Source organism: Aquarana catesbeiana, linkage group LG03, assembly GCF_042186555.1.
Source record: "Aquarana catesbeiana isolate 2022-GZ linkage group LG03, ASM4218655v1, whole genome shotgun sequence".
NCBI classification, from domain to species: Eukaryota; Metazoa; Chordata; class Amphibia; order Anura; family Ranidae; genus Aquarana; species Aquarana catesbeiana.
The window spans coordinates 243,045,848-243,069,613 of record NC_133326.1 but is presented as its reverse complement, the minus strand read 5'-3'; the positions used below and the strand labels follow the sequence as shown (position 1 = coordinate 243,069,613).

Here is a 23,766-nt window from a genome sequence, read left to right as displayed (position 1 = left end):
CCATCAGTAAAGGAGAAAACGTACTTATTTAAAAAAATGTATAACAGAAACGAAGACAAAACATTTTTTTTTCAAAATTGTCAGTCTTTTTTTGTTTATAGCGCAAAAAATAAACGCAAAGGTGATCAAATACCACCAAAAGAAAGATCTATTTGTGGCAACAAAATGATAAAAATTTAGTTTGGGTACAGTGTTGCATGACCGCGCAATTGTCATTTACAAAGTGACAGCGTTGAAAGCTGAAAATTGGCCTGGGCAGGAAGGGGGGAAAGTGCCTGGTAATGAAGTGGTTAAACCAGTTCGCCAGGCAAGGGCAGACCATCTAATTGCCCTCAAGCCAAGGGGAAACTAGGTGAAATATAACTCCTTTCTGTTGTTAGCACCCCTTGTCCTTTGGAGTGCTGAAGCGCCTGGTGCCTCTTGTCTTTTTGGGGAATCCTTCTAAAAGCACCCTCCAATACACCAACATAGCAGGGTAACTGCATGCTTACTGCCCCCTGCCTATTGGGATACCTGTCCAAATGTCCACTTTCAGCACTATAGAGCACCCCAGCTGGCACTTTCACTAGCAGGCGTAAAAGCAGTTTGATAGCTTACTGTACTTGTGTCATTCAACAGCTGTTAAATGACACAACCATCTGCCACATTATTATGATAAATAGGGCATGTCAAGCAAATGCTGTAAAATGTCATTTGGGGTGAATGACACTAAATTATTTACTGGGTGAATTCACATAGAATCCTTTATAGTTACAAAGCTTAGTATGTGTGACCAAATCTTCCACGTGTTAACATTGTGAAATGTGGTTTTCTCCAGCTATAGGTGCGCTATTAGAACTGTAACATAGGCAAGCAATGCAGCAAAAATAATGAATTAACTTAAGAAGGCATGTTTTACTTGAAAGATTCATAGGACAGAATGCACTTTTTAGACATATTTTAGGCTATCACAGTAAAAAGGCCCTTTCACACTGGGGCGGGGGCGGCGTCGGCGGTAAAGCGCCGCTATTGTTAGCGGCGCTTTACCGTCGGTATGCGGCCGATAGCGGGGCGTTTTTACTCCCCTGCTAGTGGCCGAGAAAGGGTTAAAACCTCCGCAAAGCGCCTCTGCAGAGGCACTTTGCCGGCGGTATAGCCGCGCCGTCCCATTGATTTCAATGGGCAGGAGTGGTGAAGGAGTGGTATACACTCCGCTCCTTCACCGATCCGAAGATGCTGCTAGCAGGACTTTTTTTCCCGTCCTGCTAGCGCACCGCTCCAGTGTGAAAGCCCTCGGGGCTTTCACACTGGAATGAAAGCAGCGGCACTTTCGGGTCGGTTTGCAGGCGCTATTATTAGCGCAATAGTGCCTGCAAACCGCCACAGTGTGAAAGGACCCTAATATGTTTCACATAGCTGTCCTCTGCTGCTCTGTATACTTCATAAAGTATGGTAAATGAGAAAATATACCAAAAGTATATACACATGTGCCAATAATTAAAATTGAAATCTAAAGTGCTAAAAGGGACAGCTGCTGTGACATACAAACAAGTAATTAAAGTGTTAAACGGTCCACTAGGGTGACTCCAATTTTATTAAGTGATCCACTGGAGTGACTCCATGTGAAAAAACAGCGCTAGTCTAATATTAATCAAAAAGTGCCCTGTGCATGAGGATACATTTAAATAGGATAAAAATAGATGATGAAATATAAATACAATACAATTCATGTGAAAAAAGTCCAAAATATGTGAAATATCTCTGCAAACAGAAAAAGTGACATCCACTAAAAAGAAGTCCTCTCGGTGTAAAACGTCCTCATAAAGAACAACCGTAATGGATGAAGTACAGCATGAACAGCAAATGACAAATTTTCCGATGAAATACCATGTGATAAAATTGCCTACTCACCGGACGTAGTTGCCCCTTATGGCAACAGGAGTCAAATCAGGCTTAGTGGTCTCCGTGACCATTAGTAGGAAAGAGCCCACCAATCCCCAAGTCCCTCCTCACGATGTTCCGACACCGAGAACTAGGGTCAACTATGTCCGATGAGTAGGCAATTTTATCGCATGGTATTTAAATTGGAAAATTAGCAATTTGCTTTTCATGCTGTATTTCAGCCACTATGGTTCATCTTTACGAGTATGGGAAATAACAGTATCTTCTATGTTATTGACATTCACCTGCTAAAAATCCTGTAGATGTATAAACAAAAGACCAGATAGTGGTCTTGTACACCTGGGCCACTGACACCCGATGATGGATAGCCCAAGATACTTCCACATCTGGTAGAGAATCTCTCCCCAGAAAAAAAATACGTTTTTGCCATTTACACCATAGGCATCATTGATAAACTGGCAGATCCACTGCTAAATATTCGACCTGGATTCCTGGGCTCTTCTGGCAGCACAAACCAGGATTCCTGACTTGTGCCGACAACTCAAGTAGACCCTGTGTGTGTAAACTACCTCTAGAGTAGGTAGCAAACTTTCTCCTGCCGACTGTGGATTGGGAGAAAAATAAAAAGGCAAAAAGACACTGTCCTGATTCAAGTGAAAACTAGAAACCACTTTAGGCAATAAAAATGGATGAGGACACAACATCACCTTATGATGCGAGACCAAGAATGGCTCCTTGCATGAATGAGCCACCAACTCTGACACTCCACTTCGTGAAGTGATAGCAACCAAAGAAGCCAACTTCTGAGATAAAAGGACAAACAGAATCCCCTGATTGGTTCAAAAAGTGGCCTTTGCAAGGACAGTCAAGATCAATTCAAGTCCCAAGGACACAAGAATGGCCTGTCAGGCAGGACTGTCCAAGTTACATGCTGTATGAGGTATGGAACATATACATGTAGCCCCAGGCAAATGTATGTAGTTCCAGGAAAACAAGTACATATGTATACAGCTTAATGTAAATAAACATACGTATGCAGGACAAATGAAGCCATGCCAGCATGTGTTTAAGCAATATGCATCTATGGAAGCATGCGTTTATGGAAGCATGTGCTTATGCAACTATGTATTTAGGCAAAATATGAACGCGTGCGTTCCTGTAAATATGTATCCATGCAATATGTGCTCATGGAAACAAGCATTTACGCAATAAGAAAGCATGCGTTTATGAAACGTGTTTATGCAACATTACGCAACACGTATCTATGCAGACATGTATTAACATGAATCTTTATGCAACCATGTATCCTTATACGATCATGTATAACCATGTATATTTAAGCAAACATGTATAAACATGTATCTTTAGGCAACTATGAATCTTTATGCGATCATGTATCTTTATGCGATCATGTATCTTTATGCAACCATGTATATTTAAGCAAACATGTATATTTAAGCAAACATGTCTAAACATGCATCCTTATGCGACTATGTATCACCATGTATATTTATACAAACATGTCAAAACATGCATCTTTATGCAACCATGTATCTTTATGCGATCATGTATCACCATGTATATATATATATATATATATATATATATATATATATATATATATATATATATATATATATATATATATATATATATATATATACACAAACATAAAAAGTAAGAAAAATACTGCGCTACTGCAAAACATGAGATATAAAAAAAAATAAAAAAGGTAAGCAGCCACACACTATATAAAATAAGAAAAAATTGTAGCAGCGCTAAAACATAATTAAAAATGTGAAAAATTGAATTTAAACTGTTTTGCTTATGTCTATCTAGCAAGGTTACTCTGTGGTATAAGCAGGGAAGCTGAGATTTCTGCAGTGTGTAAATGTGCTTTTACTATACAAAGATGCTGTACATACAAAACTATTACAATATTAGGAATACAATACAAGACTGACAAATATCTATAACAAGCAAAATGCCTAGCAAACTGAACAGCCTATGGTCTATAATAGTACAAATACACTCAACTGCTTGCCGACCGCTGGCTGTCAATTGATGGCCAGGCGGCGCGGCTCTCGTTGCGGGAGGGCGTCATATGACGGCCTCCCATTTAAACAGGCAATGCACGCAATCGCGTGCGCGCATCCCTGTTCCTTCGGTGGTGGCGTGTCACGGAGACACCGCTCGCCACCGAGGGGGGTGAACAGCCATTGGATATGACTGTTTACCACGTGATCGGCCCTGATGAAGTCACGGCCGATCACAGATAGGTCCACCCCATTGTGCACAGCGCATGCGCGGGATCGCGAGCGCGCTGCGTGTGCACGTCGGTGGCGGAGTGTTCCCGGGAACACTACTCGTCACCGACGCCGGTAAACAGCCATTGGCCGGCTGTTTACCCACGTGATCGACTGTGATCCATTCACAGCCGATCATAAATGTAAACACAGAGCGGTAACTAGCTGTTACCAGCTCTTCTCTCCTCACACACCGTTTCCAGTGTGAGGAGAGAAGAGCCAGAAGAAGTGAGTTACCGATCTGTGTTCTGTAGTGTCTGCACCAACACCACACCTGTCCCATCGCCCCCCCCAATTGTCATCTGTCACCCAACAGTCACCACAGTCACCCAATAAAGTGCACCTGTCACATAAGGGACTGTCATCAGTGAACGTCAGCGGTGCACCTGTCACAAATCAGTGACCGCCAGCCATCTCCCGTCACCCATCAGTGACCGCCAGTCATCACCCGTCACCCATCAGTGACGGCCAGCCATCACCCATCAGTGACCGCCAGCCATCACCCGTTACCCATCACCTGTCACCCATCAGTGGCCGTCAGCCATCACCGATCACCTGTCACCCTTTAGTGACTGCCAGCCATCACCCATCACCCATCACTGTCCGTAGCCCGTCACCCATCAGTGACCATCGCCTGTCACACCATCATCACCGATCAGTGAATGTCAGCTGCCACCCATCGCACAGCCCATCAGTGACCGTCACCTGCCACCTGTCACACTGCGTCATGTCCAAAAGAGTATACAGCAGCGAGGAGGCGTTCCAGATCCTCTCCATGACTGATGAGAGCAATGGGGAGTTCTCATCAGATTCCAATTCTGATTCTGACTCAAATTCGGCATTTGAACCAAATAGTGAATCGGCAAATGATTCAGAGGAAGAATGGGTCCCTTCCCAAAAGGGCACGGCACTCTGGAAACCAGGATTATACTCCCAGGCCCAGTACCAGCACTGCCACCACCAATAGGCCCCAGGAACAAATTCCCAGGCCCAGTACCATCGCTGCCGACAGCGTTAGGCCCCGGGAACAAATGCCCAGTACCAGCGCTGCCGCCGGCGATAGGTCCCAGGAACAAATGCCCAGACCCAGTACCAGCCCTGCCACATTACGCCTGAGTACCAGCACAGGAAATTCCAATCCAACTACTGCAGTGTCACCCCCCCCCCCCCAAGAGCCAGGGCCTCTACATACATGCCAGATGGTCTTGCCAACCCAACATGGCTGCCTTCCAACTCGGCATCACCAATTATTCCCCCGTTCACAGCACTGCCAGGTGTGCAGAACAACACCCAAAATTTCTCAGAGATTGATTTCTTTCATATGTTTTTGCCCGACACTATGTTGCAATTTATTGTGGACCAGACAAATTTATATGCCCAGCAATATATTGCCAGCAACCCCCAATCATCCGTCCTTTTGAGTGGAGAGATCTGAATTTGGAGGAGTTCAAAGTGTTTATGGGCCTCACCCTAAACATGGGGATTACAAAAAAAAAAATGAAGGACATGCCTATTGGTCCACCAACCCTATCCACAACATGCCCATTTATTCTGCCGTAATGTCCAGGTCCCGATACAAGATGATAACGCGCTTTCTTCACTTCAGCGACAACAACCAGTGCCCTCCCCACAATCATCCAAATTACGACAAGTTATACAAGATTCGCCCACTGATAAATTTATTTTCCCAACAATCTGCAGAACTCTATGTCCCCGATCAGAATATATGTGTCGATGAGTCCCTGGTACCCTTTTCAGGCCGGCTAGGAATAAAGCAATATTTTCCTAGCAAAAGGGCCAGATACGGAGTAAAGTTATACAAGCTATGTGAGAGAGCCACGGGATATTTGTATGCGTTCCGCATATATGAAGGAAAAGATTCCCAGCTCCAGCCCCCTGAGTGCCCGGCCTACATGGGCACAACTGGAAAGATTGTATGGGACCTGGCATACCCACTTCTAAACAAAGGATATCACATATACGTTGACAACTTTTACACGAGCCTGCCCCTTTTCAAACACTTATACATTGCAAAAACCCTGGCCTGTGGAACCTCCAGAAAAAATAGAAAGGGCTTCCCACAATCTTTAGCGAACAAAAAGCTGCGAAGAGGGGAAAGAGCATCATTGAGATGCAACGAAGTGCTGGCCTTGAGGTGGAAGGATAAGAGGAACGTGCACATGATGTCCACCATCCATGACGACACTACAATTGAGGTACAAAGAAGACTACGTCCCATTGAAAAGCCAACATGTGTCCAAGATTTTAATCTCTACATGGGGGGGTAGATTTTAATGATCAAATGATTCAGCCCTATTTGTCAATAAAGAGGTCCCGATTCTGGTATAAGAAGGTAGCAATTTATCTCATCCATTTGGCCATTTACAATTCCTACATAGTCTACATTAAATCCATTGAAAGCCCCGCCCCCTTCCTAAAATTCATAGAAGTTGTCACGTCCCTCATTTATCACCAAATACCCCCCCAGAAGACCTTCGCTCTGAGGCTGTTTGCCGACTTCATGAGCGCCACTTCCCCTTCAGCATTCCCCCATCTGAAACAGGCCGAAGACGGCAAAAAAAATGTCGCGTGTGCACCAAAAAAGGATTTAGAAAAGATACCAGCTACCATTGTCCCCAGTGTCCCTCCCAACCTGGCCTTTGCATTGGTGAATGCTTCCAACTTTATCATACATCCCTAAAATATTAGCTCATATTTTTAACCATTTCCCCATTTTCATCTTCTGTGCTGACCATTTTCCATTCTTTCCCAAATAACCACCGATTCCACGTGAACTGACCCTGGCCTGTTTTGTGACTATGCCTCTGCCTACCGTTTGGACTGCTTCCACGTGAACTGACCCTGGCCTGTGTTATTAACTACGCTACTGCCTACCGCTTGGACTGCTTGCACATGAACTGACCCTGACCTGTTTTATGGACTATGCTATTGCCTACCGCTTGGACTGATCTGTTGCCCTGCTACTGTAGTACACAGGGGTCTCACATATGTGAGGGGCTCCAGAATTGTTTTTCCGGATGGAGAAAACAATTTTTTTGTTTCGTAATTTCCGGATAAGGGTCTGGAGTCCGGCGGCTTCATAGAGATTTGGGTGGGTCGAAGCCTCTACCCCTGTGCCCCCTGATTGTGGCCCTCAGCCTGCTGTTGACTTACTGCCACCATGCCTCTGCCTGTCGCATGAATGGACCACACTGCTACCTGGACTATGCAAATAATTAGCTGTAGCAAGAGGCAGTATGTTTATGAAGGGCTGGAGAGTGGTACAATAATGAGTGTCTGCAGGTAACAGTGTACCAGGACCAATATTATGGCTGTGCTGGCTGTCTCTGCCTGGACAATTTCTATGGACTGTGCTGTCCTGCCTGCTGCCTGGATAGTTACTATTGCTGTCGCTAAGCACATCCCTGCCTGCTGCCTGGACCAGTCTTCTCCTCTGTGGATACTACTAAAAGCACAGGTAATGCTTTTTTTTTACCCTTACTGCAACAGAATCTTTGGATTGTAATTCTTGGTATGTGCATGCCATGTGTTAGAAATATGAAGGGTTTTCAAAAATGATAGGTTGCCAGGAAATTATATATGTCATTTTAAACTCCTAGAACGCTTGATGGTGCTACTTGGATGTTGGGCCTCTGTATGTGGCCAGGCTGTGTAAAAGTCTTACACATGTGGTATCGCTATACTCAGGAGGAGTAGCAGAATGTATTTTGGGGTGTCATCTTTGCTATGTACATGCTATGTGTTGGAAATATCTGATAAATGAACAACTTTGTGAAAAAAAAATGCGTGTTCATTTTATTTCCCACATTTCCCAAAAACTTCTGGAAAAAAATGAACCGTTCAAAAGACTCATTATGCCTCATAGATTATACGTTGGGGTGTTTGCTTTCCAAAATGGGGTCATTTTGGGGGAAATTCCATTGTCCTGGTCCTCCAGGGCCTTCAAAAATGCAATAGGTGGTTGAGAAATGAGATGTGTCATTTATGCTCGTAGATCATCCTCTATTAATTTGCAAAAAACAGAAAAATAATATAAGCGGCGCTAATGCTAGTGATATAACGCAACCCAGTGTCCAATATGTGTGACCCTTGCACTGTGGTGGTACTGAGTAGCAGTTATATGTATCACCCAAAAAGGAATATATATATATATATATATATATATATATATGCGCAACGAATCAATAATGCATCATATGTGAAAACCAAACATAAAATAAAAAATAGTGCAGTCCATCCATAGAAATGTCCATAGAGAGAACACCGTGAAATAGTGTGCAGATTTCTGAAATGTCCACCAAATCAAAACTTGCCAGTGATTCCTCTCCCTCTGGATTCAACACTCACCGGATGAATATGCCTCACACTCTCGTGTTTTGGCGAATAAGCATGGTAAACTGGACAATCAGGTTAAGGTGAAAAATCCAAGATCCATCCATCCCAGTGTCATCTCATTCCATATGCAAATAAAAATACGCAAATAGTGTGATACCGTAAAACACAAAATTTATTGAACTGTGTAAACTTCAATCATTACACTCACATAACAAACTCTTTAAATCAAGCCAAACCAACACAGCAATCCGAGTTCCCAATCCTCCTATGTGAAAACGCCCAGCACTAATGTAAAAGATGGTCGCGGCGGACCCAAGGTAAGCGGAAACAGGCTCTCACCCCCACTCGTTAAAGCTCGTCTGATCGAGCAAGGATCTTCCGCTGACACACGGAGATGAGATGCAGCGTCATCTCTGTCACACTCTGCTACTGATGGATGCCGTACAGCCATGTCCCGACATGTTTCGCCATACCTGACTTATTCATGGGATTGGCTGTACGGTACGGCACCTCCTACTCTTATTACCCTTCACATCTAGCCCGGTTAAAGGTTACACTGCAATTCCGCTTCACCAGGTGTCCCCGCGGCCGCAATACATCCGCACTGAGACGATCACATACCCCGGGAGGCGCTTACATTCAAAAACACCTTCAAATGTTCCATTGACAGTGAAGTATATCGGAAGGCATTACATAAATTTAAATGATTCATAGACTGAATAATAAATATGTGCTATATAATGTAATATATATATGCTCGTAGATCGCCCGATGGTGCTACTTCAATGTTGGGCCTTTGTATGTGGCCACGCTGTGTAAAAGTCTCACACATGTGGTATCGCTATACTCAGGAGGAGTAGCAGAATGTATTTTGGGGTGTCATCTTTGCTAGGTACATGCTATGTGTTGGAAATATCTGATAAATGGACAACTTTGTGTAAAATAAAATGCATTTTCATTTTTTTCCACATTTTCCAAAAACTTCTGGAAAAAAATGAACCGTTCAAAAGACTCATTATGCCTCATAGATTATACGTTGGGGTGTTTGCTTTCCAAAATGGTGTCATTTTGGGGGCAATTCCATTGTCCTGGTGCTCCAGGGCCTTCAAAAGTGTAATAGGTGGTTGAGAAATGAGATGTGTCATTTATGCTCGTAGAATGCAAGAAGATGCTACTTCAATGTTGGGCCTTTGTATGTGGCCAGGCTGTGTAAAAGTCTCCCACATGTGGTATCGCCATACTCGGGAAAAGTAGCAGAATGTATTTTGGGGTGTAATTTGTTGTATGCATATGCTCTGAGAGAGAAAAAACCTGTTAATATGACAATTTTGTTAAAAAAAAAAAAAAAATCATCTTCATTTTGCAAAGAATTGTGGGAAAAAATTACAACTTAAAAAAATTCACCATGCTACTTAATACCTTGGAATGTGTACTTTCTAAAAGGGGTCATTTAGGGGGTATTTGTACTTTCCTGACTTGTTCAGTACATTAGGTGTGATCAGATGTGATCAATTTTCAGTGATTGATGCCATAGTTTGTAGACTCTAACTTTCACAAAGACCAAATCATTTACACTAATTTGGGTTATTTTTGCCAAAGATATGTAGCAGTATAAATTTTGGCCAAAATTTATGAAGAAAAATTACTAATTTGCAAAATTTTATGACAGAAACAAAGAAAAAGGCATTTTTTTCACAAAATTTACGATCTTTTTTATTTATGGCACAAAAAATAAAAAACCCAGAGGTGATTAAATACCACCAAAAGAAAGCTCTATTTGTGTGAAAAAAAGGACGTAAATTTCATATGGGTACAGTGTTGCATAACTGAGTAATTGTCATTCAAAGTGTGAGAGCGCTGAAAGCTGAAAATTGGTCTGGGCTGGAAGGGGGTGTAAGTGCACTGTATTGAAGTGGTTAAAGGTTACTTATCTTCTGTCACTGTATGTTCGTGATCTCCATTGGCAACGATTTTTTGGGAGCATCAGGCACTGTTCTTCTATCGTGTGGTTATGTCAAAGGCATGACAAAAAATTGAACCTATAAACAGAAATATACATAGAAAAAGTCCAAAATTGCATGACATGTGTGATAGTAGGATAATACATCCACAATAAAGGTAAGTCTGTGAACACAGGAGTGCATAAATAGATGAATAATCAGTGACAAATTCCTCCACCGCAAACAATGTGCTAACACCACACAAAATGCACGCTTACCACAAGGCAAGCTAGATAAGCTTGCAGCTAATTGCCCAGCCGGGGCCTTTATCCAGGGGTGATTCAAAACCTCCAAAAGGTCAGTATGGTGTAAAGGATATGTCCAGCAGACAGCCAGGATACCCTGATCAGGCAGGTCCCATAGGAGTGGTCAAATGTTACCCAGAATAAAAAGGGAACTCACTATAGTATAATTCCTCTCCTCCATGTGTTCATCAGCTCTAAAGGTGAGCACATGGAGGAGAGGAATTATGCTATGGTGAGTTCCCTTTTTATTCTGGGTAACATTTGACCACTCCTATGGGACCTGCCTGATCGGGGTATTCTGGCTGTCTGCTGGACATATCCTTTACACCATACTGACCTTTTGGAGGTAACGGTTTCGAATCACCCCTGGATAAAGGCCCCAGCTGGGTAATTGGCCGCAAGCTCATCTAGCTTGCCCTGTGGTAAGCGTGCATTTTGTGTGGCGTTAGCACATGGTTTGCCATGGAGGAATTTGTCACTGATTATTCATCTATTTATGCACCTGTGGATGTATTATCCTACTATTACACGTCATGCAATTTTGGACTTTTTGTATGTATATTTATAGATTCAATTTTTTGTTAGCCTTTGACATAACCACACAACATTAACTGGTTTATATTCAGTTTTTCACATTTTTAATTATGTTTTAGCGCTGCTAACATTTATACAAACATGTCTAAACATGCATCTTTATGCATTCTTGTATCTTTATGCAATCATGTATAACCATGTATATTTATGCAAACATGAACAAACATGCATCCCTGTGCAACCATGATCATGTATATTTATGCAAACATGTATAACCATGTATATTTATGCAAATATATAAAAACATGCATCTTTAGCAACCGTGCGTTCCAGCAACCATGCGTTTTAGCTAGTTTGCAAGCATGCACCTGCTTAACTGCAGTTGACCCCATACTAGTCCTGCAGAATTTAGCCAAGCACACATGCACTATTCTGGAGATAAAACTCCTTAAAATGCACCCATGCTCATGTTTTTCCAAACGTGTATATTAAAACATGCATTTAAGCAACAAGTTTGCAAGCATGTATACTACGCTGCACCTGCCTACTGAGCAGTCAACAACACTTTAAAGTAAACTGCTAACAATCCAGGGGTGTATCGACTTACAGTTCCCCTGGATAAGCAGTAAATATGCAGCATATAATCATGACTTGTCTGTCACACAGTTCTCCTATAGTAAGTACTCACACTTAGTTATCCATGGGCTGCTGCTATGTCTCAAGAGGCCTGCTGAACCTGTTGCCACATGGCATGGCCGCCCTTCCACTTCCTGCCTATATAAAAATAGGCCATACTGAGCAAGCCTGCGCCCTCTAGTGACTGGAGGAGAAACAGCAGCCCACATAACCAAGAAGTACATAGCATGATTAAACAGAACTCTGTTCCCAGTGACTCGTAGAACAAATCTCCCTTTTTTTTTTTTTTTTTTTAAAGAGAAACTACAAAAATGCAGACAGGAGTCCAATCTTCACCCATCACGACGAGCTTTGTCATAAAAAGACCTTCAGAGACTAGGTCCCCCTTAATCTGGGGTCCACTTCCCTGGACCTGTATAGCACCCTGCAGGAAAGCACCTTGGTCAGAACAAACACTGCACAGGGTTCTATTACACAGGGTCCAGTCCAAAAGGCTGCATTACAGGCAAACCTTGAGGAATCTTCTCTCCTTCCAATGAGGCTCGGGTACCATCCATTTTGGCTGACAGCTTTTTTCAAATGGATCCGACTGAGGTCCATGATTCTTAATAGAAGCGTTCAGACCTCCAAGTATGCTCAAAGAACACATGTATCACATCAGTGACCACCACCTTGCAGACACTGGCAAAAAAAAACTGAGATACTTCTTGTATGGGAGGGGTTTTTTATAGAGGGGGACTTCCTGTCTTTTTGGTGTGCCAGTGTCCATTCACCTATAGGTGGCGTATAACCCAGATATTAATTACTATAGCTGCTCTGTGTCCCATGATGTACAATAAAGAAATACAGGTTTTTGCTGTACTCTGGCTACTCTGTATTAGAGAATAGCTGCTGTAATGGTATTGAACAGCCTCCTTCCTCTTCTGATGTTCCTCACCGGCCCTCTCCGCTCCTCCTCTTCTGTGTACAGGGATGCCATGGAACCCCGATTGAGGAAAATATGTCTCAGGTAAACAAACTATCTCTTTATTCCAGGAAATGTACAAGGGGCAAAGGACTAGGGAACTTTGGTTGATGGAAAGGTCAGTGACAGAAAAAAATATGTTTGCTTTTCTTAAAATAAAATAGTAACAGTTATAATTAAAGTGTTACTAAACCCAGGACCCTGCACTCACTATATCTGGTCTCCCACAGTACACAGAACATGAAAATGCAATTATTTTAGTAAAAATAAACTGCTAAATACCTTTTCTCATCAGCAGTAAATAGCAGTCTTGTAACTTCTATCAGTGTCTGGCCTTGCACTGGTTAAAGCTTGTAGGTGGAGTTTTCATTCTCCATTGACTGTCCTATGAGGCTGCATGACCCGTGACCCTCTGTCTGGACAGTGCTGATTGGCCCTGTGCCGATCACATGCACCCTCCCAAATACACACCTAACCGAACATGTGCAGAGTGCCCCCAAGGCTCTGTACTATCAGTAGATGGATTGGGGACTGTGGAGGAAGGGGAGGTTCAGAGAAGATGGGATCAAACAGCCTTTTTTTACAATGCACATGATTAGCCCCTTAGGTTCCACCTTGAGTATACAAAGCATGCTATAAAGCAGCATATACAGACTGATTTTACGGTTGTAACACTTTAATAATATACAGTATGGAAATTGAATTTAGATATTCGATAGATTTGTCTTTTCTTAACATACAATAATTGTGCACCCTGTGCTGCTGGCATGTGAAACAAACACAACCTTCTTAAGAAGTCACATAACGAAATGCATCGGCCGGAGGAGAGATCACCACACACAGACCGGAAGTGACGTCATCACGCATGCAAAATCTGAACTGATTTTAAAGGGGGATTAACTTTTTATGATCCTGTGAGTAGTATTTAAGTTCTTGTTTTTAGGGATTGCATACTATGAAGGTGCTTTTATTTTTAATTTTGAGCAATATCTGGCTGCAAATTTGAGAAAGGAGGATTAAGGCCCCTTTCACACTTGAGCGACTTTTCCTGTGACTTTGGACATAAAAGAGTCACATGACAAGTCGTACCCCATGATTCCCAATGATAACCATTCATATCTGTGCCACTTCAAGTCTCTGTACTACTTTGGTCCAACTTTGGTGCCAGTTGAGGCCATAGGCCTCAAGTTCACACAGGCATTCCCTGAAATTGCATTAAAATTGCGGTAAAATTGCGCAACTTTTAAGTCACGGCAGTGTGAAGGGGGCCTAAGTGGAAGACCTTATTCCAGCTTGGTTTAATAATAGTACAAACAGAGGGGAGAGGTTCTAAATCACGCATCTAATTCGCAATAGCAGGAGATTTTGACCAGCTCTCTATGGAGCCAGTTCACATATCTCCGCAACAGATCCGATGCATTTTGCAGAAAAACGCTGTGTGTTTTTTGGTCTGTTTCAGGTCCGAATTCAGCTCAAAATTCAGGCTGAAATCGGACCTGAAATGGTGAACCAAGACTCAGTGGACCTCTGCTGTGAGATGGATGCGGGGATGGTGTGAACCCAGCCTCAAGGATCAGAGAAAGTGGAGTGGAAACCCAACATAAGCTCCATGCAGGCTGGAAGGAGGTGGACATTAGATTAGACATACTCATCTCGGTTTTTGGCCTACCTGCAATTAAGGGATCAATATATTCTGGTGAACCTCCAAGTTTTTGTGAACATTTTATTTTTATTGAACTTGTGCTTCAGATACCGCACTAATGACTTTCAATTTATACGTATTTGTTTTATTATCACTTTTGAGAATTTATACCACATTTATTGTAAAAACTTCTATAAGAGCACCTGGCTAGATTAGTTAATGGTAGGTTTGGGGTATTCACAGTGCACGTTTTTAAAAGTAATCTGTATGTGAAACGGGAAGCATATAAAAAGGCAGTAAAAATATTAATGAAACCACTGGAGAATGAGTGCTTACCTTCTGTATCAGTGGCACTGCTGATCACATTGGTCAGTTTGGCTTTCAGACTTGTGTGTGTTGCTGTGCTCTTGCCCATACCTTCATATCGTCCTGTGCCAAGAGAGATCACACACTGGAATTGCACGTCTGGCCACAAACACTTACATTCGTGAAGTGCCAGTGCACATGGATTGTTAATAAGCAATCCTCCATCCTGTAACAAAATATTAAGAAATACTTTAGAAACCCAGACTGTACCAGAATGCATGTGTTGAAATGACCACTTATTTATTTCTAATTTTAACCACTTCCCGTCCGGCCTATAGCAGAATGACGGCCGGGCGGTGGTTCAGTTATCCTGACTGGGCGTCATATGATGTCCTGCAGGATAACAGCCGCCTCGCGCCCGCGGGGGTGCGCATCGCAGGGATCAGTGGTGCGGTGTGTCAGTCTGACACACAGCTACACCGATCTCGGTAAAGAGCCTTTACCACTTGATCAGCCGTGTCAAATCATGGCTGGTCACGATGTAAACAGGAAGAGCCGTTGATCAGCTTTTCCTCACTCGCGTCTGACAGACGAGAGTAGAGGAGAGCCGATCGGTGGCTCTCCTGACAGGGGGGGATCTGTGCTGATTGTTTATTAGTGCAGCCCCCCTCTGATGCCCACACTGGACCACAAATGGGCTCTGACTGGCACCTCTATGGCACAAATAAAATCAGTGATGCCCAGCAATGCCACCCATCAGTGTCCATTAGTGCCACCTAACAGTGCCCATCCATGCCTATCAGTGCCCATCCATGCCACCTATCAGTGGCACCCATAAGTACCCATCAGTGCCACCCATAAGTACCCATCAGTGCCGCCTACGAGTGCCCATCAGTGCAGCCTATGAGAGCCCATCAGTGCCACCTATCAGTGCCGCATACCAGTGCCACCTATCAGTGCCACCTCATTGGTGCAACCTCATCGGTGCACATCAGTGCAGCCATAACAGTGCAGCCATATCAGTGCCCGTCATTGAAAAAGAAAACATACTTGTTTAGAAAATTTTTAACAGAAACAAAGAAAAACGTTTCTTTGTTTTATTTTTTTGCGCAAAAAATAAAAATCGCAGGTGATCAAATACCACCAAAAGAAAGCTCTATTTGTGGGAACAAAATGATAAAAAATTTGTTTAAGTACAGTGTAGCATGACCGCGCAATTGTCATTCAAATTGCGACAGTGCTGAAAGCTGAAAATTGGCCTGGGCAGGAAGGTGTATAAGTGCCTGGTATTGAAGTGGTTAATCAGGCTTATGCAGGCAAAAGGCTGTAATAGCAAACCTTAAAGTGTATTTCCATGTTTGCAGATTGGGAGAACACCCATGTTATATTTGTTAAATGTTCCCAATTACAAAGCATATGTTAAAAAAAAAAGAAATTGCAGTTTACATTTTTTGATGCTCTTTTGTGGAACTTCCAGCAATAAAAAAAATTCTCCTAAGTCCTCTGTGTAGTAAGGACTGGGAAGCCATGTTTACCACAATTAACCCTGTCTGGAAACAGCTAACTCATCAGTTGTACAAGATTTGAACATATTTTTAAAGGGTTAAAAGTTTTAGAAGCTAGGCTCCACCCACACGGCCTTGTCATTTATTTACAGTTTCCTGTGACTGAATAGGCTACAAGTACCGCTGGCTTGTAGTTCTTAATGAACTGCGAGGGCACTGGTGAGCATCCTCAGTTTATTGATTCTTCCTGCCATTCAGTAATTGCCAGCCCTTATCGGAAGTACAGGCAGACAAGTGTACTGACAAGTCTGCAGGATTCATGCATTGCAACTGCAAATCTGCTGATCGCAGGTGCAATGCTTTATACAGGCTCCAGTATAAAAATAATAAATGAACATTTTTGTACCTACAAAAAGGTGTGGTGTTTTTTTTTTTTTTTCTTGTAAAAAGGTGAATTATTATTTAAAGGTGTTTTGTGCACATTTTCACTAATTTGCATTTAGTCGTTTAGAAGGGTGATAGCATGAATTTATATTTTAATAAGCCAGCAACTGTGTTCTGGCTTGCTGCCACACCAGTTCCAGTGTCCCCAAACAGGTGTAAGCCAGCAACAGTGTTCCTGATCGCAACCACACCAGTGCGAGTGTCACCAAAGCAAGTGCAGTCAGCAACAGTGTTCCAGATTGCCACAGCACCAGTCCCAGTGTCACCAGACCAGTGCAGCCAGGAACTAGGCAGCAAAGTGTTTAGCACTTCTGCCTGGCCGCACTAAGGTCATTAGTTTGAATTCCAAACACTGTACTACCTGCACAGGGTTTGCATTTCAGTCCCTGTGCCTGCGTGCCCTTGATCTCCACAGAAGAGTTCCAGTGTCACCAGACCAGTGTAACCAGCAACAGTGTCCCTGATCACCACCACACCAGTTACAGAGTCACCAAACTAGTGAAGCTAGCAACAGTGATCTAGATTGTCACAGCACCAATCCCAGTGTCACCAGACCAGTGCAGCCAGCAACTGTGCAACACACGGTGGCTAAGTGGTTAGAACTTCTGCCTGGCAAGCACTAGGGTTGTCAGTTCAAATCTCAACCATGGCACTACCTGCATGGAGTTTGTATGTTCTCCCTGTGCATGGGTGGGTTTTCTCCGGGTACTCCAGTTTCTCCCTCATTCCAAAGAGATGTTGATAGATGAATTGGTCCTGTCAAAATTTGCCCCAGTATGTATATGTATGAATGTGAGTTAGGATGTAAGCTCCTAGAGGAGCAGTATCAGTATCTCACAAAAGTGAATACACCCCTCACATTTTTGTAAATATTTTATTATATAGTTTCATGTGACAACACTGAAGAAATGACCCTTTGCTACAATGTAAAGTAGTGAGTGTACAGCTTGTATAACAGTGTAAATTTGCTGTCCCCTCAAAATAACGCAACACACAGCCATTTAAGTCTAAACCGCTGGCAACAAAAGTGAGTACACCCCTCAGTGAAAATTTCCAAATTGGGCCCTATTAGCCATTTTCCCTCCCTGGTGTCATGTGACTCGTTAGCGTGTGTGAATGGGGAGCAGGTGTGTTAAATTTGGTGTTATCGCTCTCACTCTCTCATACTGTTCACTGGAAGTTCACCATGGCACACCATGGCACCTCATGGCAAAGAACTCTGAGGATCTGAAAAAAAGAATTGTTGCTCTACATAAAGATGGCCTAGGCTATAAAAAGATTGCAAAGACCCTGAAACTGAGCTGCAGCATGGTGGCCAAGACCATACAGCGGCTTAACAGGTCAGGTTCCACTCAGAACAGGCCTTGTCATGGCCGACCACAGAAGTTGAGTGCACGTGCTCATCATCATATCCAGAGATTGTCTTTGGGAAATAGACATATGAGTGCTGCCAGCATTGCTGAGGAGGTTGAAGGGGTTGGGGGTCAGCCTGTCAGTGCTCAAACCATAGGCCGCACACTGCATCAAATTGGTCTGCATGACTGTCTTCCCAGAAGGAAGCCTTTTCTAAAGATGATGCACAAGAAAGCCCACAAACAGTTTGCTAAAGACAAGCAGACTAAGGACATGGATTACTGGAACCATGTCCTGTGGTCTGATGAGACCAAGATAAACTTATTTGGTTCAGATGGTGTCAAGCATGTGTGGCGGCAACCAGGTGAGATGTACAAAGAAAAGTGTGTCTTGCCTAAAGTCAAGAACGGTGGTGGAAGTGTGCACAAGTTTTGCCGATACTGGGGAGCTAAAGTTCATTTAGGGAACCATAAATGCCAACGTGTACTGTGACATACTGAAGCAGAGCATGATTCCCTCCCTTTCAGAGACTGGGCCACAGGGCAGTATTCCAACATGATAATGACCCCAAACACACCTCCAAGATGACCACTGCCTTGCTAAAGAAGCTGAGGGTAAAGGTGATGGACTGGCCAAGCATGTCTCCAGACCTAAACCTTATTGATCATCCGTGGGGCATCCTCAAACAGAAGGTGGAGAAGCGCAAGGTCTCCAACATCCACCAGTGTCGTGATGTAGTCATGGAGGAGTGGTAGAGGACTCCAGTGGTAACCTGTGAAGCTCTGGTGAACTCCATGCCCAAGAGGGTTACGGCAGTGCTACAAAATAATGGTGGCCAAACAAAATATTGACACTTTGGGCCCAATTTAGAAATTTTCACTTAGGGGTGTACTCACTTTTGTTGCCAGAGGTTTAGACTTAAATGGCTGTGTGTTGAGTTATTTTGAGAGAACAGCAAATTTACACTATTATACACTCACTACTTTACATTGTAGCAAAGTGTCATTTCTTCAGTGTTGTCACATGAAAAGATATAATAAAATATTTACAAAAATGTGAGGGGGTGTACTCACTCAGACTGTGTATAGATATATATATATGTATGTATGTGTATATATATATATATATATATATATATATATATATATATATATATATATATATATATATATATATATAAATATATATAGCGTAAAATTGTGTAAATTATCGGCGCTATATAAGTAAATAATAAATGGTGTTCCTGATTCTTAGCACTATCAAACGAGTGACCATCATCAACCAGAGCAGCCAGCAAACAATGTTCCTGATCCCTAGTCACATCACTGTTACCAGAGCCAGTACAGCCATCAACAGTGTCCCTGACCTTTGCTTGTTTATTGACCATATCTCTTCCCACAGCCTAAACCACCTGCATATCCCACTAACTTCATTCTGACGAGACAGCAGTCCCAGCCCATCCATGTAGACAACTGCACTCCTTGAATGACAGGAACTCTTGTTCGCCCTTTATTCAGCATCCTGTATTCCTGGCCAGTGAACATAGCACTCCTGGGGGCAGCCACATGCCAGCAGGCTAGGATTACTTGGCTTACAGGAATGGGGACTGCTATAGGCGATGCTACACTAAGCTATATTCCTTTACCACTCATTTTTGATACAATGTTGTTTGATTTTTGTGATACACAAGAAACAATATACAGTGTCAGGTAAATAACTAGTCCAAACACTGAAAAAATCTCACACGTGGTCCTTATACTCAGAAGGAGTAGGTTTTAAAGAGTAATTCTAAGTATGACCATACTGTGTCTTTGGAAGTATCTTATTAAACTGACAATTTCTTGTAAAAAAAAAAAATGAATTTTCATTTCCTTTTTGCATTTTCTAAAAAACATGGAAAAAAAAAACTCTTTAAAAGTCTCACTGTGCCTCTTAAAAACTACCTTTGGGGGTTCACTTCCAAAAATGTGGTCATTATTATGCATCTAGGCAGCGAAAAATTCTCACACATGTGGTGGTATCCACATACTTGGGAGGAGCAGAAGAACGTTTTGTGGTGTAATTGTAAAAGTATGCCTGTGCCAGAAATGAAAATTAACTTATAAAGTTAAAAATAAAAAACTTTGTAAAAAAAAAAAAAAAAAAAGTTATTTACTTTCTTAATTTTTCAAAAATTTGTAGCAAAAAAAGTACATTGTCAAAAAAAAACTCACCATGCTCCTTACTATTTACACTGGAGTGCCCACTTTCCACAAATGGGTCGTTTTGGCAGAGTTTATACTGTCCTAGCATTTCAGGGCCTCAAGAAACGAGATAGACAGTCTGAACATCAGGGTTGATAAATTTCAAATATAAATATACCATAGCCTGTAGACTCTATACCTTTCACAAAGACTAAATAATGTACATGGGGGTGAGGGAATCAGTATAATAGCAGAGCTGTTTCCCATAGTCAACATTAAGGCTTCCTCAATCATTTAAAAAGAAAATGAGACAAGAGATCTGACTACACTAGCAAACATACTTTTTTGTGAAGTGTTTATACGTCAGTCAAGCAGTCACTGGTTTTAATAAACCTATTTCTTATTTAATGGATAAATTCAACTACTGTATTTAAATATGAACAAAAAGACGTTTCTTTGATAATTTTAATGTAACCAGTCCATTTTCCTCCTTGTTGAATACGTTTAGTCATCTGGGCTAAGTTGTTATAGTTAATATTTTTCAAATCATGTGAGACAATAAGCATTTTCCGTGCATAAATATGGCACCCTTTTGATCCTCCCCCATAGACTAGGTCCCCGCTTTTTATTTCTTTTGAAGAGAACCTTAAGAGAGCATCATAAATTATTAACTAGTGATTCATGCTGAGAAGTATCATTTAACCACAGCAGTGATGGATACAGAAGGGATGTTAAATTGGGCCAAGAAAAAAAAAAAAAAAACTTAGCAAGCTTCTCTGTTTATCAAGGTACCTGGAAACTAGAGATTTTCTGAAAATTAAATTATTGCTAATGGCTGGAATAAATAGGCCAACATTTATGTAACAAGTCCTATTTACACAAAACATGATGGCTTCTATTCCCCATTTACCAAGCATCAAATGTTTTGAATCGCACAGCATGTGCTGTCTGAACAAACTACAGAAATGTGATGGGCAAGTGATATTTTGTAGATGCGGTGAATGTTAAATAAGCCACAGCTGTTAATGTGTTTGCGTTTTGAATTTAAAACACATTATGTTAATAATCTCTCATTGTCACCAGCGACCAGGAAACTATAATCATGCTAAAAACCATATTTATTTTCAAAGATGCCAGCATCTCAATGGACACGTCTTACATCACTTGGGAGAGAAGGCTTTTCAGCACAGAATGTATTTGTACACCCTCACCGAATATTATGACTAGAAGGATACTGAGCAATCAATAATAAATAACAAGAAGATCACTGGAATGGTTTGCACATTAACTTGCCAAATAACTGAAAAGCTTTTCCAATAAATAATGTGCTTGTAAATGGACAGTTGACAGACTATAGAAAACTAAAGGAAATGTCTGCTAACTTTCCTACATAAGCAGAGAGTTCATTACTGACTGATAATGACTATTCTATGTCCATATTATACGGAAGTAACTGACCCAGAAAGTCAGCCATATTATATAAGGCACACTGGCTGAAAGGCCTGTAACACAAATTATTTAATTGATTGAATGAATAATCAATCATTTTGCAAAAAGTGCATCCTGTAACAGTTGCAAGTTCTATTTTGTGACATATGCATACCTCTTGACCCAATGTTTTTTTACCTGGCTTCCGCTCATATCTAGGTTTGTTTTGAATGTGGAACGTTGGAGAAATAAAATTACATGCATATAGTTTTTGATGTTCACCAATGCTTTAGGCTGGGTTCACACTGATGCCGGATGTGGCTTGCAGCAGGGGTCTGGTGCGTCCCTGTTCTCTGTTTCAGGGACAAATTTTTGCCTGAATTCAGCCCTGAAACAGAGCCAAAGATGCACAGGACACCTGTGCAAGCCGCTCCGGAGCCTCCACGGAGGTGTGTGAACCAACTCCATAAAGAGGCTGTTATCCTAAGCAACGGGAGGGGACGCAAGCCCCCCCCCCCCCCCGCAGCTCACCCGGGCTCTCCCGTCCCACAGGAATCAGCTTCGATCAGGTCTTGGATCTAGTAACCTGGAAGCGATGTCATGACATTACTTCCGGTTTACGGAAGACTTAAGAGGTGGCAAATTAAAAAAAAAAAAAAAAAGACAGTATTCAAAATTGCCAAAGGCTTTTTGAATGCTTTTAAGTGCAGAGGAGGGGTTTGGGGTCTTATAAACCCCAGATCCCTCCATAAGGGACAGTGTATAAAAAAAAAACAAAAACAAAAAAAAACAAAAAAAGGGGCCCCATGCTCTGTGCTCGCGCGCAAATATGGATTTAACTTGTAAGCAACAAATGTCAGAAAAAGGCTTAGGCATAAAGGGGTTAAAATGCATTAAAAAGCACTTTTTTTTAAACCAGAGCAGCAGCAATATCTTCTCAGTAAAATTTCAGCCACATCATAAATACTTTACTAAAATAAATCAGATAATAAAAAATAGTAAAATGTGCCATTTTACATGCATCAGTGCACTGTGCTTTTGTTCTCAAATGAGGATGATACAGTTAAACACAATGTAATGAGCAGCAGAAAGCAGTGTGCATTGAGAGATATATGACTTGGCATATACAGCTGTAATATTTGGAAGCGAGGTCCTCTGACTCCATAGTAACCATTTTACATCAATGCCTGGCAAGACATGCTTTGCATTGCTAGTTACCCTCGCTGCTACTTTCTTTGTTAAAAATTGGAAAATGAAAGAAACAAAATAATTTTCTTCCTTACAGTAAATATTTAATGTATACATATTTGTATACAGATGAAATTTCACAAAAATGTCTCTCCGAGTAAGGCATCAAAATCAGCATATTTTAGTAGGTACTGATAACAAAAAGGTATTATCATTTTTTTTTTCTTTTTTAGCATATATAGTAAAACTTTGTTTCAACTATGCTGAAAATAAAAGTGTGTACCCATGTAAGATTGAAGGGGCATGGTTGTCAACTAGTACGTGAGGATGCAGATACTCTGAGCTCCCGATTTATCTTCCTATCCATGCATTTTTTGGGGTTAGGATTCCCCAGTGTTATTATTTAATGAATTTGCTGTAATAAAATTAATGTTTTGATAAATATGTTTGTCTAAAGTCTTATCTGTAGGGAGGTTTCAGCTCCATTAAAATCCTACACATTCTTTTTTGTATTTTTTTTTGGAAGTGCATTGTTGTCAACTAGTACGTGAGGATGCAGATTCTCTGAGCTCCCAATTCATCCTTCTATCCAGCAGTATGTCCTATGATCTTTTATGATCTTTTGACACTGTGGATTGCTCTGGCCAACATAGAAACATTTCTGATCTTAGGAACTACGCTTTAGGCTTTGTGGACTCCCAGATGGAATGGAGGGCAAGTAAATATTAAAGGACCCCTGTTGTATTACATACTAGCCTTATGCATATGCAACCCCCCTCACCTAGAATCCTAAAC

The 23,766-nt window shown here is 41.8% G+C and overlaps 1 protein-coding gene across 1 annotated transcript in view; it reads right to left on the bottom strand.

The window, feature by feature from the left end:
* The window catches only part of PNPLA8 (patatin like domain 8, phospholipase A2), a 125,224-nt gene that overhangs the window by 14,906 nt on the left and 86,552 nt on the right, over positions 1–23,766 (bottom strand). Inside the window, exon 9 of the mRNA XM_073619908.1 lies at positions 14,901–15,096. Within this exon, the coding sequence (XP_073476009.1) occupies positions 14,901–15,096 (196 nt within the window). The remainder of the gene's footprint in view (positions 1–14,900; positions 15,097–23,766) is intronic.